Source organism: Centropristis striata, chromosome 10, assembly GCF_030273125.1.
Source record: "Centropristis striata isolate RG_2023a ecotype Rhode Island chromosome 10, C.striata_1.0, whole genome shotgun sequence".
In the NCBI taxonomy this organism is placed as follows: Eukaryota; Metazoa; Chordata; class Actinopteri; order Perciformes; family Serranidae; genus Centropristis; species Centropristis striata.
Window position 1 is genome coordinate 8,689,655 of NC_081526.1, and position 16,765 is coordinate 8,706,419.

General features: G+C 39.2%; 1 protein-coding gene across 2 annotated transcripts in view; it reads right to left on the reverse strand.

Annotated features, from left to right (window-relative positions):
* grb14 (growth factor receptor-bound protein 14) overlaps positions 1-16,765 on the reverse strand; it is a 37,873-nt gene that overhangs the window by 17,471 nt on the left and 3,637 nt on the right. Inside the window, exons 2-3 of one of the 2 annotated variants that reach the window (XM_059342680.1) lie at positions 13,026-13,240; positions 11,637-11,766 (exon numbers count right to left, since the gene is read on the reverse strand). In XM_059342680.1, coding sequence (XP_059198663.1) covers positions 11,637-11,766; positions 13,026-13,213 — 318 coding nt within the window. In that variant the 5' untranslated portion in view covers positions 13,214-13,240. Of the gene's footprint in view, positions 1-1,468; positions 1,704-11,636; positions 11,767-13,025; positions 13,241-16,765 lie in introns of those variants that run through there. The other variant, XM_059342681.1, reaches the window with a different exon arrangement.

Here is a 16,765-nt window from a genome sequence, read left to right on the forward strand (position 1 = left end):
CAAGGCCACATTCATACTTTAAAGCCAGCAGGAATGTTGATTTGTCGAGCTGCATCTCAGAGGTGAGGGGCAAAGCACCAGAACATAATGTACTGTGTTTCAAAGACCTTTCAATGAAAAGCAAAAAAGCTGTCTGGACAAGGCAGAGTAAATCCAGACATGCAGCACTATATATAGTCTTGTTGAACATAAACTCCTCTATTAGACTTTCTTATCTCAAGGACAGGACAGTGTGAGCCGTTTTGCCAATTAGACTGCTTCGCTTTAACTTTGAACTGCACTCCCACAGCTGCAGCTCTATCACAGCGTGGTGGTGAGGAGGTGGCCTCCAGCCTTGCCTGTCTAAGGAACCATTGAGAAATGTCCTCCCAGTAAACTGCAACAACACTAAGGAAAAACTGACAGTCTAGACGTTATATATGACTTTCTTTCCAATGGCCTAACCAAGTGATATAACAGCTTTGGCTTTAAAGGGGAGCAGGCCGGAGCTTAAAAATTACCATTATATTGTTGTTCTGACGTAACATGTCAGCTTCCTTCGTTCAGTATTTATACTACTTATCAAAGTGAACTGCAAATATTACATTTATGTGTTGTGTATCACAATAACGTTTTTGAAGAATCCAGTGTAAATCCCAGTGAAAATTCAATTAAAACAAGTGATAATACTGCCCTACAAAGCCTCACTGCAGTAACTACATTTTTGGTCAAAATTGAGTTATAACTAAAAATGAACTCCTTGATGTCTGTTTTATCTTGTGACAGTTTTAGATTTCAATTTTGCTTTATTTCAGAGAAATAATGATATAAAAATTGCTACAAATAACTACAAAAAAAGTGAGATAAAATGATATTAAGAATAAAATATAACATTACTTTATAATAGCAAGTCTTAAATACACACATCTTTGAATATAGTTATCAAACACTTAAATACACTTACAACAAAATCAAGTTGAAGATGTTATTCTTTATGTATAAAAGCTGAAAGAAATGAACAACATTGTTACCGCACTCTGTTTATGCATTACTATTGGAACCTTTTACAGCAAAACCAGAATGCAGTAACTTCACTTTTGGGGTCAAAGGTCAAATATTTATCATGATTTTTTATCATCATCAATACATGTAGAAATAGGTGTCATATCACTTACCTACCAATAACCACTTTGGCTAGCCAGTTAAAAAACATTAAAAAAAACTTTAAAGCAGTTTTTCTCAGTTGTACCATTTGCTAGTTACTGCAGTTAGGCTTTGTACGGCAGAATAGCACAAGCAAGCAGATTATCAACATATTTATGAAGTTAAAACTTTGGAAAGTTGAACACATATGACTTACAGAATTGCTCACAATGGTGGATTGAGTTAGGAAGAGAATCGGCACACCTGAACAGATGGCAGCACTTCACCAATACAGAAGACAAGTGTTTAAAAGAAAGCACAAAGGAGATCCGTGTTAGATTCCTACCCGCTTCTGCAGACACAGTGGTGTGATGGCAGGCAAGGTGACTCTTCTCGCATGGAAATTCATGCTTCTGCTTTAGGTGCACAGTTAACAGTGTGATAAATATCTGTTCATAATAACTGAAAGAGGTTTTTTCTATATGGTAACCCCTTTGGAAGTTATAGAAAAGCTGTTACGATAACATCCTTCACAATGCAAGTGTGAGAAACTAAGTCCTGTTGCCTTCCTCACAACACAAACTCCTCCTTTGTCCTTGGGGTTGTAAAAGCTTTTCTCTCCTTTTAGAACAGCAGTTCCGAGAAAATAAACTGAAAAAAGTTAGAGTTTCTCATGAGTTGAAACATACAAGGCCTGAGAAAGCTACTTTAAAATACTTGGAATCAAAGTAATAACTTCGGCCCAGTGCTAACGTGAAAAACACAGCAAATAGGCTGAAGATTTTCCAGAAAAACATTGTATCAGATTCTTTTAGTTTACTTTGTAGCCAGACACTACACAGCTATTTTTAGTCTCAGACAAAATACATTTCACTAAACAAACCCTCATAAACTTATTCAAAGCCATTTTGTGTTAAAGTCGAATACTTTATGCATGCTGATATTATGTAAGGGTGCGGGTATAAAAGAAAAGGATGAATAAATGATTCACAGTTTAATAATCGCTCGGAAAATGAAGAACTAAAGGGTAGGAATGCATTTTATGGATCTTTTTTCGGTCGATAACTGATAATTACCTTTTTTTCATGGTCAATACAGATAAGACAACTGATTTCTTAATGTAAAGTTCATAACCTGTAGTTTTTGCACACACTTTATACATGTTTATTGGCAAATTGGTAACTTTAAAACTGCATACTGCCACTTTTTCTATCCGAGAGTGTGATTCTTTATTTGTCATAGTAAATTTGTTATTTTCAACCGGTTATTTATTAGCCCAATGTATATATATCATGCATCCCTATTAAAGATTGTACTGGGCAAATTTAAAAAAAAGATTTATTGTTGCAGGACAGTTTACATTTCCTGCAACCACAATAAGACTGAGCTGTCAGATCGAGATTTTCCATGTATCCTTTTAATCGTCTTTACTTTTCAAAATTGCATTTCAAACTGCAGGACTTACCATTATTATTTTTGTCTTTTAGTCTGAACAATGTCCACTATATGTTTGTGTTAATATGCAATGTATCTTAATATGGCCATGTCATTTAAGCCCTTTAAGAGAGAGAAAGAGACACACACAGAGAACTAGAGGTCCAAAAAAGCTCTGACTTCCTTTGCTTCAATTCACAATCCGCATCTGTTGTATTCGAAGACTAGACAAAAACAGGTTGACAGGTATACAGTATGTTAGGTCAAAATATACTTTAAATACTTTGCCTATAGTTCAGGATATTACAATGCAATCTAATTTTCCACTTCTACTTCGAGCTATAGAGTAGTCTCTTCAGAAATTACAGTAGGCACAAGTGAAGAAGTGCTTCCTCAAACGATAGCAGGCTCTGTGAAGGGGAGATGCCATAACAATAAAGCTGTGAATGCATTTATAATAGAGAGACAGTCGCAGACCACAAGGAGCCTGAATTTTACTTTATTTATGACGACTACACACATATTCATTCGGCCCTGCTATGATGATACTGTAATGGATTTTTAGACAATATAGTCTATGCCTTTGTATAAATTATATATCAGTTGTAGTGTGAAACTTTGAGAATGTAAATATTTTTGGTTCATCCAGTAAGCTACTGCAAAAGTGCATCCGAGACTGGAAAAGGCAGCTATGCTGCAAGTATTCTCTGTCCCCGAAACCTTGCAAAGCTACAGTAAAAAGCCTTCACACTGCATTAAATGTTCATGGGTCTATATTTCTTTTATCTCCTCACCGGCACCAATCATTGTCCTCTATTTCAACTCATGAGAACGGACAGTAAAAGAGAAACCTCCCACAGCAGGCTTCATGTTTATCTGGCAACACAGCACAGTAACTTGTGAGAGCGCAGACAAGCAGACGCTGCTAGTTATCACACAGCTAAAATGAATTGGAATTAATGGAGCCAGTATGATAACGGAGTCTCCGCAACTCCCATAACAAAGGCGGCTCCAGACACATTGTCCTTGACCGCGGTTGATTCAATGGAGACCCCTTGAAAGCTCTGTTAAAGTAACAAGACAGCAATAAGAGGCAGAGCAGAGTGTATATGTATGGATTGAGTGTATACTCGCCTCTGTGTACCTATATATCTACAGAAAACTTTTATTTTCTGAATTGCGCCTTTAACACCTAGCCTGGAAAGAGTGGAAATGCTTACATAATCAAACTTGATCAAAAGGAAAAAGACTGTCTGGCAACCCAATAACAAACCACAAGGTAAGTTATTGTAGAGGGAGGATCATCTGCAAAGTAGATAAGATAGATGTAATGTAGCTATAGCCTGGCTAAGATTCTCAACAGTAAAGTCAAGTAAAGTATGTCAATTATAGGGGCGTGTACTGGCAAGAATTAAGCAATAAAATACTTTCTAAAATACTTAAAATCATTTTTTGGGGTCTAATTTTTGGGAACAGACATTTCTTTAAAGAAACCACCATAAACGCACAAAATATTTTATTTTTTCATGCAATCAGAACAGTGTGGTCTGCATTCATCCTTAACTTTTTGTGCTGTCTGTTACAAATCTTTTCATTATTTTTTATTTTTTTAAATTAATTTAAACAAAGCACAACATAAATCACCAATGGACAAACACAGTAAAAAAAAATTATAAAAGAAAAGAAAAAGAACAATATTTTCATTATTTAAGAATTGATGCAGTGACTTATTCAGTATCACAAAACATTATATTGTGATTGCATGCGTTTCTTACACCCCTACTCAATTGTACCTTAGTGCAGCATTTGAATAAACGTCTTGTGTTACACCACTGCTACTCTCTGGCGCCACAGAATCCAAATCATACTAACCGTGCTTGAAAGGTGTCCTGTGTCATACACAGTTATGTAGGCCAACCTTCAGTGAGGTGAGGGGTGCATTTTCATTAACACTACTTAATGTCTGAGTGACCAAATCCAACTAAGTTAGCATTTTCAGGTGAATTCACACGGTATTTAGCGCTGTCTGATTTTGATAAGATCAGAAAAGAGTGTGAACACTGCCTATCTGCATGTGCGTGTGTGTGTGTGTGTGTGTGTGGGAGAGAGACATGATACTTGTTTGACATGAACACACATTCTGTGTTTGACTTATTCATTACAGACTACTCTCACAGTTAATCCCTGGTTGTTGCTGTTTACACATGACCTGCAGCTGTAACTCACAGTTAAAGCATGGATTAACACCACTTTGATAAACATTGTTCAACTTGAAGTTTAGCAAAAACCACCATGGCAACATTTACATTGGCATTTATCAACACCAAGAAAAAACTGGGTGATTTTATAGAACTATGAGCTTTATCTGGTGTCATTATTAAATGTAGAAATTGAGGACAAAATGCATTTCTGACCTACTGAAAGTCTCTTCCATTGTCTACCACAGAATCACTGTAATTCAAATGTCTGTTCCCTGTTTTACAGTATATCAAAGCCGAGCAACATCAAAGCCCGGAAAGGAGCAGGGTCATGAAGACGGATGTGTGTTGAACCATTCAGACCAACAAGAAACATCATTTTATCCCACATCTGTCTGGAAGGGGTAAGAGACAGAGACGTGGAAAGAAAGAAAGGAGCTGCACACCAGATGACTTCTTATATATAACACATACTCTCTGTTAGGCACAAGGAATGAAAACTCAGCAGCGAGATAACAGAGCATGACTCCTAATTCTAACTCCGATTCTCACATTAACCCATTTAAGCTTAAAACGCCTGGAAATTTTTTTTAAATTACCCCCTAAAACCTGAAGTTTTTCTGAAAATTCAGAAAGTGTCAACGCTTCCTACTAAATAATAGATTTTTAGCCTCTGTAGCAGATAGAAATGAAATTCAAAAAGTATTTGAGAGCTTATAGCTGTTATATCTGAGCTCTCTCCGCTATAGTCGTCTTCCGCCATGATTTCAAAGTTCTTGAAAAGTCCCATGTTGCATTGCGACACTCCCACATGTATTCTGATGCATTTCATTGGCCAAGAGACCGGAGATAGGTGGAAAAAACTACAAATACTACAAAACGACGTATCCGATTTCCCGGCTTTAATGGTAGAATAACACAACAGCGCCCCCGGTTTTAATGGTAGAAATGCGATAATGCTTTCCCGGCTTAAATGGGTTAAACTCCTGCATTATAATGTTGCTGTCAGGGCTCAATGATAGACCTAATGCTGATTCCTGTTTAGAAAAGTCATGTGCTACATAAAGGTATGGCTCCAGCATATCTGTCTTTGGTCAGTAAGCAGCTTTCTTAAAAATAATAAAGTAGCTGAATGAAGATAAAATGAATAAAATGTTTTACATTCACTAAGTGTGACGTTATTTCATCATGCTGTAGAGGCTGAAACTCACAGTGAAGACATGGTGCATCTGAAATAACATCTCTAGAGGAGCAGGCATTTCCTCTGAGTCATATGGCTGAACTCAACACTCAACACTGTCTGGACACAGACTGCCTGTGTGCTTCTGGTTTCTGGTAAGAGTCCAAGCATGACTGCCCACTATATTCCTGGAGAGCGCAAGCTCTGCCAACGGCTTGGACTTCCTTTAAAAACTGTTTATTTTCCCATTGTAGCATGAAGATATGCCAGTTCTTCCGTGATATTATGCTCTAGGCCAGTTTACACTACGCTTATCAACAATATCAACTTGGAATTGTGTTTGCAATGACCAACTAGCATAACAAGTTTCTGGATCTTCAAATATTTTTAGCATCGTCATGTCATGGTAGAGTTTGTGTGTTTGTGTATGCAGTGACATGGTGCTGTGGCTGAGCCAGGACTCTTGGAAGCTGAACCCTTGGTATTGCCAAGGTGGGCACTTTTTCCAAGGTCAAACTCAAAAGTGCAGAAGGATTTTATTTCACAAATGTATCTCTAATGTAACGCTTATATGTCTGAAACAGCTGAGGTGGTTTAGGGCACATTTTGACTTAGTCTCCATGCAAACCTAGCCTGGTACCCAAACTACCTTGCGCGCTCGATTTCATTTCGAACTGCGAAAGGGTCTGGTTTCTATAGCAGATTCTTAACCCTTTTTTAGAGATCAAATCACAGAGCGGGGAGGGACGGCAAGACAATGACGCGTACTATTGGACAGACGGAAGCTTGTAGTTTTGTAGTTTTCTTATGGATCCAACATGGCTGCAGCAGACGTGAAGCTCTCTTTCTAGCTTTAGACAGTGTTCTAGATAGTTTAGAGCCAAATTTTATTTTAATTGCGTGTTTCACCATGAAAAAAGGATGTTTTTGCCTTTGTACCAACTAGCCCCGCTACCGCTCGCTGCTGTAACACCGCTGATCTCGCTACGAGCCAGGGGACAGTGGAGCCGCCGAGAGACCCGCAGCAGCTCGTCTATTGCCCATAAAATCAGTGGATGTGTGTGGCTGAATGACATGAGAAGGAATAAGGCGTAAAAATAAATAATCTTGCAGAAAGCGAGAACTGGAGAAGCAAAGCAGCAAGCAACACTCCCTCACAGACACACACACACCCGGTAGACTGTGAGCTGAAACTACAGAGCAGCCAGAGCCAGAACATGCTGCAGATAAATGTTGCAGAAGCAGAATTGAGCATTTTAGTCCCAAAGTAGAGATGGGCTAGTCTGGCTATTTAAACATCAGTCGTCTTCTTGCTCGATGCTTCCTCGAATTTCTGTCGCTCTACACACGTCATCTGATATAACGAATACGATTGGCTAAGAGCTACGTACAGACGCTTTTGATAGACATTCGTAGCGCCCAATAGCTCTGGCCGATCGTAAACCACGCCTCCTCTATGGAAAAATGAAGAGGTGGTACCCAGACTATATCTCATTTGTAATATAGTCTGGTGTTAGCCAGGCTAATGCAAACCAGAGTCGTTAAATATTACTCATTTGGCTAGTTGGCTTGTCAGGGGGCTCACTTTTCACTATAGCAACAACTGCAGCACAGAGACAGATCTTGGTTCTTTAAGAGCCAAGTAATTCTGTGTCTTATTGTAATGGTTTACCTTCTTATGGACATAACACGGGAAGAAAATCAATCTTAAAGTAATTCGAACGTGTATGTTTTTTCTCTAGGGTCAATTTTGACGACCAATCTGTCATAACTCAGTGACTTTATATGCATTTAGAAGTGTATTTATCTGGAGACTGCACTGACAGCAAATCTAGGTTTCTCATTGACATAATGTGGCAGTGATCACTTGGTGATGTTGTTATGGAAATGTACCAAGACACAACAAACACAAGGCAAACAGGCGACACAGACAAACCACTTTCTCATGTGAAATAGCTTTAAAGCCTGTGTGAAGACCAAGTCACGCAAAGGGTCTTGCCACAACTCAGCAAAGATTTCACATCTACAGACTGACATTTTCCTTCTCATTTTATAATCTAAACCTGTCCTTAGTGGAAGATTATTTTCAGATAATTGTAACTGATGGGGAAAATTACTACCCCAAAAGACACAGTGAGACGCTCGATAGACTATTTTCCTTGATAGAAAAGTTAGAAGGGTGGGTGAGGGGCTGAGTGCTGCGCAGTGGGAACAATGATGTCATTGGTTTCTTGAGTGCTACTAAAAGAAGGTCATAACCCTGTGACATGAGGATTGTGACACAAAAACAGCTGTTCACTCTGACATAGTGCCTTTGTCTTCCCAATGCCGCTGCTGAAAAGACTAAGTGAGAGGCTGTCAGGCCCATGAGGCGCAGGCACAGGCCTCATCACTGGGATACATAAGGAGCACTTTAAGATCTGCTAACAAGGAAGCCACATTGTTGCAGAGTGAGGTCAACAGAGAGTCATGTTCCTCCTTTACTGAGAAACTTGAGGATTATTTTTTGTATTTGTCAAAGAAAATGCCAACTCCACGCAAATCCCTGAGCCGTCTTCACAACAGGCTGCTGGGAGCACAGGAGCGTTGGTAATGACTGATGATGTCAAGCCTGAGTTTGAATGGGGATGGAATCAAGTCGAAGGGCTCATTTGAGACTTTGTGTATCAAGTGGAGACACTTCAGTGTTACATAATCAAAGCAATCTCACCACGAGACACACAGAAGAACAAATACCAATTTGATTACACTCTTACACCAATCACACACTGCCAGTACAATGGAAGTTTCTGAAATGACAAAACAGAACTTTATGTTTGTTTTTTTCACTCTCAGCATGAAAGCAACACATGAGCACAGAGAGGTCCAACACTGCTGATAGTCCTTGGTAACTGCTGAGCTCTGTAATTTCAAGCTTTCCTATGAGTCATTGCTTTGAGCTGCCCCCTGCTGCTCCACATGCACACACATACACACACACACACACATACGTACACACACACACACGTACACACACGTACACACACACACACACACACACACACACACACACACACAAAAACCTGAAATCAGCTTCAGCATATAGTATAGGGATCCACATCCAGTATATATCTAGTGGTTTACAAACCAAACTAATTTAACAGCCCTGGAAGACGTATAGACAAAATCCATTTCAAAACCCATGCACTTTTGAAGCAGACCCATAATTGTTAGCTTTCAACATAATGAATGTGCTCTCTTTTTAGAATTTGGCAGAACGTTCTGTATAAACGTTCAAATCAACAACCAATCACAGGGTCATATTAAGTAATATTTTGCTGTATATAATAATACATTTTCTACTGACTTGCACTCAGTGGTTAAAGAAAATCACTAAATAAAGTAAAAGATTATTCATCATGAGCAGCATGCTACCTGCAGTATGTCTCCGCAGTGTTATTGTAGGCTGATCTATTTCAAACTTATGGGATCTTTAGACTGTAGGACTCAGCAACAATAGCTGGTGGAAACTTTCCAAAACCACAAACACAAGAGCAAAATTACAAATACCGGTAATGCATTAATTAAGTATTGGAAGTGGGGTTGTATGATCCAATGTCAGCGTAATACCTAGAGTAAATAGTGATCAGAACACCCCCAGTTTGGAGAAGCTTAAGGAGAACCAACACAGAAGCGAAGCAATGTGCTGCTGTGAACACATTTTGGCCACCTGAAAAAGGCGTTAAACAGTTTAACTTAATGCTATATACTGCCTCAATCAGTTAGTTTGTTTGTGGTATTGTGGAACTTTTGGTTAAAGTTCTGATTGACCAAATGCACACAATAACATAAACAAACAAAACACATCAACTCTAGGTAATAACTTCAAAAAATCCAAACAATCCCTTTAAGAACTAAATCACCTTGTTTTCAAAGTTACTATAAATTCAAAGTGGTAAATCTGGTGCTGTTATCACTGTCAACTGCATATATGCCATGCTAGACTACAAAGCATAGGCAGAGTAACATTAACTAGGAGGCGCGGGGCCCAATGAACAGTTGGTGACCACAGTAAGAAAAAAAAATTTGACAAAGCTGCGTCTCAGATCCCACTTTTTGCACCCACGATTTTTCTCAGGGTCTGCATCTTAGAAATGAAACCCAGGAGATTTAAGCTGGGGAGGCGAGGAGGAGACGTGAGAATAGAGGAGTCGAGGCAACGGGCAATTAACAAAATGAGACGTCCTTTCCTCGGAGCTGTCATTTTAAAGAGACGTCAATTTAATGATGTGTGGCACAGCTGCATCAGCTGTCAATTGTTGTGTTATAGCCTAACGCTGTTAGTTTCGTTTTTTATGATATCTGTCAGATGAGCATCACACTGTTCATGACAACTTCTATATTTACTTTTGATGCGACTCACAGAGTGGCGCACTTCAAATGTTTGCATGAAAAGAATTATAGAAATAAAGAGTGACACATTATTTATATGGCTGAGTGATTTACAGTATACACACGAACACACCCATGTTAATCTACCAATTCAAAGTAGGCTATGTATATATGCGCTATGTATATACGTGACATTTCTTCCTTGAGATTTATATAACATACGCCTACAGCAATAAGGGCTGAATCAAAGAAAATGTTCTTGTTGATAATAATTTGACGTTACAAGTAATATCAAGTTGACCATCATTAAATAATGTGGTTAGAACAGAGCCTTTTGAGGCACTATACAAATAGTGAAGGGCAGAGAGTTTGATTGCACATTAAATCATCTAAAATATTCAATACAACAAAGAAACATACATTTATGCATTGCTCGCACTAACGTGTTGCATATTCCATCTGTGTGTCATGCCTCTTTGATACATTATGTCTCTTTTTGCAGATATATTTGCTCATTATTTTGACTAAATGTTACATTCAGAAATCCATTTCTTAAGCAAAAAGGAAAATTTTAAGCAGATCGTCAAAAAAGGTGTTAAAATGTTTGACTCTAGCCTCGCTCATAGCTTCTATTGTGAGCCTCTTCCCGCCTTGAGGTTCATTTTAGGACTTGGGACGTCCATCAAGATGGAGCACTGAGTTTAATTTTTTCGGGTCACAAGCCGGATAATTTATTAGTGAGGAGAAGAGGAGGCACACTTGAGACAAAGCTTAAATCTGCCAAAATTTAATCAAGATCTAGATTGGAGTGAAAGCTTTTTTCCAGCACCAGCAGCTACTTCACACACCCTCTGCTAAAACAAATGTGCGTTGTTCAACAGTGGCTGTTTGCCAGGTATTTCATGCGTAAAACCATACAGTTCTAATCAAATGTAACATCTACAGGAACTATGAGACATCACATGTATTGGCCACAATCCTTAGTATCGGCACAAACATGGGCTCTAATAAGTTATAACAATGTGTGTGTGTGTGCGTGTGTGTGTGTGTGTGTGTGGATCGTCTGAGTGTGCGGACAACATTTTTATCTCCTCACTGCAACTCATTTACATACTCACACAACTGGTTCTACCATATGCCCTGAAGTTTCAGATTAATCACAAGCCAAACATGTAACTATGCATTTATGTTAATCTAAAGATGTCCTACGGTTGTTTTTCTGGCACTTTCAATTACAGTTTACATAACTATCCCGCCTGGGGTAGCATATTTCAAATAATGTGCCTCTTTGTGTCACGAACACCCTCTAGTACTGTAAATGGAACACTCACCTGAGTTGCACTACTTTTGGTCCACGGTAATAAACATTCAGAGACGAGGGGGGTGAGGGTTGAGGCGATGAGCTCAGGGAAAGGGTTTGGAACAGGGGAAGAGAATGACTCCTCTCCCTCTTTAATGCTCCTGAAGGACAGAAAACACAGAGACAGAGAGAGAGAGAGAGAGAGGCAAAACATAATTCACATCTTATTTCAAATTCTCCCATCGTTTTTAAAGATGACAAGTATATCAGGGTATATTTTGAGGTGTGATGAATGCATAAAAAAGGGGATTTACGATATCTTTTATGATGTAATGATAAAGCAATAACATGGTTCTATCTTGTCTTTTGGGTTAAATATTGGTCACTTTAACTTTCATACTTTTATTTCAAAGCTTCAGTAAAAGTTGGCTTTGGCAGATACATAATTTATAGTTTATATGATACTGCAAAAAACTTGTGGAGAAATTGCAGTGGAAAATCAAGCTTAAAAAAAAAGATTAATTCAAACAATGGATCACTTGTTTCCCGAGTTTGCCTGTCAGACTCAGTCCAGACTGTAACATTATAATGATGCATTACACTTTATGCAAGGCAGATTTCACAACCTGTAGCTTCGAGAGCTGTTAAAGCATTCTGCTGGTTCCTCTCCTGTAGAGGAATGGGGTGTAAACTAAGCAGGTGATAAACAAACACAAGGCTGTCTCTTGGTGGACTCCATCTGCTCTCAACAACCAGACGACACACCCCACACACCATCAGACTTTTGATAAGATAACGCGCTTGTGAGCTGCCCCTGATTTTACCTCTTTAACAAACTGTCGTAGTTAACAGACACAAAAAGTCTAACCTTGAATGTTTGGCACAATAGAGTAGGAGAGATGTTTTGTTCTTCACTCCTAAACATGCCCTCTTTTATAATTATAACATGTAACGCACCGTATTCTTTCATCATCACAATAAAGGTAGGAAAGAGTTAGATTTCGGCACACTTGCAGATGAGAGGGCCTCAGTTTGTGAAAGGTGCCGTTCCCTGACTGACGCTTTCTTTACTGCTCTGTAAACACAGCAGTTACTGAGTTACTAATTATCTCCCACAAACTAACAGGTGCTTGATTTGATTCCAGGTCTTTAACTGCACTGTTGAAATAATACATTACACTCCATTGACAGCTGCATTCTGGTTGAGCCAATTGTTTACAGGTACAAAGTCTACACTACAGCTTTTAAATAGACCTCTGTGTCTCATTCCTGCAAATACAAAGAGTGCACTATTCTTCTGCAGGGCAGCTAACATTGTAAAGTGTTGAGTAAGCACTATTTTCCAGTTTTAGTGCAACCGAATTTATTTTAATTGACTCTTGTGTCACTCAAGGAAGGTGCAAAGAAAAATGAGTCATACCTGTTCCCCTTGCAGAGCGTAGTCTTGATCTTCTGAGCATTTGGTGTTGGTAAAGGAGCTCGCAAAGGGATGAGGGCTGGGCTGGGAAAGCCACTCACATTACCCTTGCCACTCTGAAAAATCTCTGCTTTCTCTCCGAGGCTTCCAGAAGTGTGTATTCCGTCCAGTGTGTTATTCATATCACTCATGTGGGCCGGCTAAATCCAAGGCATCATCTGGAGCAGAGAGAAGAGAAGAGCTGTTGGACTGGAGTGTGTGCAGAGCACAGTTCGAGCAAGCTGGCTGGCGGGGCTGCTCTGCTCACAGCTCAGCAGAGCACACACACACACACACACACACACACACACACACACACAACACACACACACACACACACACACACACACACTAAAGTCTCTCTGGCTCATCTGCTGCCCACGAGGCTGGCCCAGTGGGGCAAAATGATCCCTCCTACCCAAACATGATCCACCACAATAAAGATATTTTTAACACAATGACTCCCGAAACTGCCATCCTTGCTCTGACACAGTAGTGTACTAATAATTGCCTGATTTGTTCAGCCTAAAGCCTTTTGTTAATTTTGTTGCTTTAATTATCCTGCTTTTGTTTTTATTTTTTTAATTTAGCTCCCCTTGCAACCTGGAAGGCAGGAAATGTGCACACAAAGCACACTTACACAAAGGGGGTGTCTTTAGCTCAGTAATGAGTCCAACGGGGCCGCAAGCACTATAAAACAAACTGTTCTTTTGTCATGGACTTCGCACAGGGATCCAAATTGCACTTTAAACTGAGTGCACTGTAGAAGGCATGTGGTCGTACAGAGCAGCCAGCCCAGTAGATTGGTTGTGTTGTGGGCTGTGTCATTCAGTGACAGGCTCCATGAGGGGGATGGTCGGGATGATAACATCTTTCTGAAAGGTAATGTGTAACAGAGTCTGACCAGGGGAGGACAGGCTACTGGAGATACAGACTAACAGGCAGCAGAGGGTTAAAGCAATACCCCATGACATGAACAAAAGCCAAGGATATTTATTTATCTATATTTTGGTGAATATGACAAGCTGGGGCAGTGATCATTAATTTTTACCTCCGAAAGGAAATAAGCAAGTAAAGAAACAGTCCGATGTTGCATCTCAAATGATAAAAAAAATTTCAAAGTCAGGAATTTTAACGTCCTGATCGGTACTTTATTCTAAAATGAAGATTCTGTAACCTGGAAACCTCTAGTTAGGGGATGAAATAAGACTGATCTGTAAAACCTGTCTCCATTAATGCACTCTTTCAGAGCTGCCACATGAAATAAAAAATTATCCAAAACTTTTAAATTATGGAGATTTCTTGCTTTTCTGTTTTATATCATATAGTAGGGCAGCAACCAACCAAACAATCTGTTTTGTCAGTCCATATATACATATATATGGACTGACAAAACAGACTTTTCTAGACCAAATGATTCATCAAGAAATTGCTAATGAAGATAATCGTTGGTTGCTGACCTACTCACATGTATCTAACATAGCATCTGTCACAATAACACAGTTCTACATGGTTTGGCTTTAACCTCACTTCTGCTACGTGCACTTAAAAAGGAAACCAAGGACATGAGGGAAACAGCTGATCACCCAGTGCTTCTCCAGCTTAAGAGGTAAAAGCAGTAGTGTCAGTATTGGAGCCTTGAGGTTGAATTTGGAGAGCAGAGAGCAGCAGGGGATAGGGGCAGACAAATGGTTCTGTTGAGATCCATCAGTGGACGATACAAGGACAAGACACCCCAGGCAGCATGAGGGGGCCAGAAATAACCCCTAGCCCCGAGCACATTCTTTTGGTATCAGTCTATGCAAATGCTAATTACATTGGTGTAGGATAAATGCCAAATCTATTTAAGGGGACTTAATAACAGTGTTTTATATAACTGTAAGACTTGGGGGTTTTTAAATCAAGTTTGAAATGGTTTTGATGAGAATTAATATTTAAATTCAGCCAGACTAACAGACAAACAGAGTTCTTTGTAATAATTCTCTCTCTCTACGGCGTTATTACTTTTTTTTTTTATGAGAAACCTCAAAATTCCTTCCCTCATATTGATGACTAAAGCCTTTTCACTATCACCACCACTTGCAACATGGTGAAATGTTTCAGCCTCCTTGTTTGCACACACAGGCTATGCTGTATAATACAATGTAATGTATTTTTAAGATAATTTTGTGCTGTAATCTACTTTAATTTTGTAAGTTTTGGCTTTAGTTTATCACTGAAATGTCACTGTAGTTTTTGTATTACATTGTTACAAATTATTGTCATTCATTACATTTTCAGGACGTCCACCATGTTGGAACTTTTCTGTATTAAATGACAGGAGCAGTTTTGGCCTTCTACTTTTTTTAAGTGCCAAAAATGACATCACGGACACAGACTAATTGGTCTAATGAGGCCCTATGGCTGCTGCCAATGACCCTTATCAGCTCTGCTTCCAGTGCCACAGCACCAAGAGTGCCTCCACTTAGTTTGCTGGCCCACTAGAGTGCTGGCTGCCAGGTCTGTGAGGGGTTGTAAAGACACTACTTCAACTGTTGTTTGGAAATATATTTCAGATTTCGAAAAGTAAATAAATAAAAGAAAAAAAGGGGGGGGGGGGGGGGGGGGGGTAGCATCTTATCCATGCTTTATCTCACTTCTCCAGGCGAGGAGTTCCCTCCTCTCTTTTGCTAAGGCCACCCCTCAGCAGGTCACCAAGGCGATGGTGGAAACTGGATATTCCACCTTGCTATCTAGTTGGCAATGGTGGCCAACAACCCGCGGCTGCTGGGTGTGGCCCTGTCACAGCTGTAATAACAGCTAAGACCTCTGTATCAGCTAAAAGGCTAGATCTGGTGAATAGAAACAAGAAATATGGAAGTATTGATTCATACCAATATTGAATGTTTGAAATGGTTTAAATTCTCATTTTTAGCAGTATTAATACACAGCTGCTTCCTTCTGCTCTCTCTTCTCTACAACAGCGAGCTTATACAAACACCGCTGCAATACCCACCACACAGCCCCACCTCCTCTCACCCACTCACAGTGCTGCCATTATACATTACGGCTTATTACAATACAATTTCAACGCAGATTGTGATTACAAACTTAATGTTGATCGTGATAAATTTCAATTATTGTGATTAAAGTGACTTGAAAAAGTCAATGTCAAGCTTTCTAAACACACAGTCCCATATTGATTTCTTCATTTATTTAAAATTGCCAAAAACAGTACCACTATGTGGTGCCCCTGTGGTCCGAGCTGAGCTGTAGACCCCAGAGAGTTGACTGCAGTTTACTACTTTTTTTTTTTTATCCAAGCGTAGTAATCATTTGGCCACAGCCCAAACTCAACAGTTCAGTAGGATGATTTTGTTTTACAGAAAATCAAACTTCTTATTTGATATGTTTTCAGGGTTCGTACACTTTAGCAGTGGTGAAATTCAAGCATTTTTCAATGTTCAAGCTTTTCCAGTATCTTACACCTGTTGTAAGTTGCATGTTTTAGATGAGTACTTACATACTAAAAGGGGGAGATTTCACTGAACCATACCAACAGTGATGGTATTAGACATTCAGGAGGAATGGTCCTTATTTCAGATAGGCTACTCATTATTTTTTACATTGAACATGTGATTATCTAGTCTATAGATGGATATAGTCTGCAAGAGAAATACATTAAGAATTTCAAGCATTTACAAGCACTTTATCCAAAATCCAAA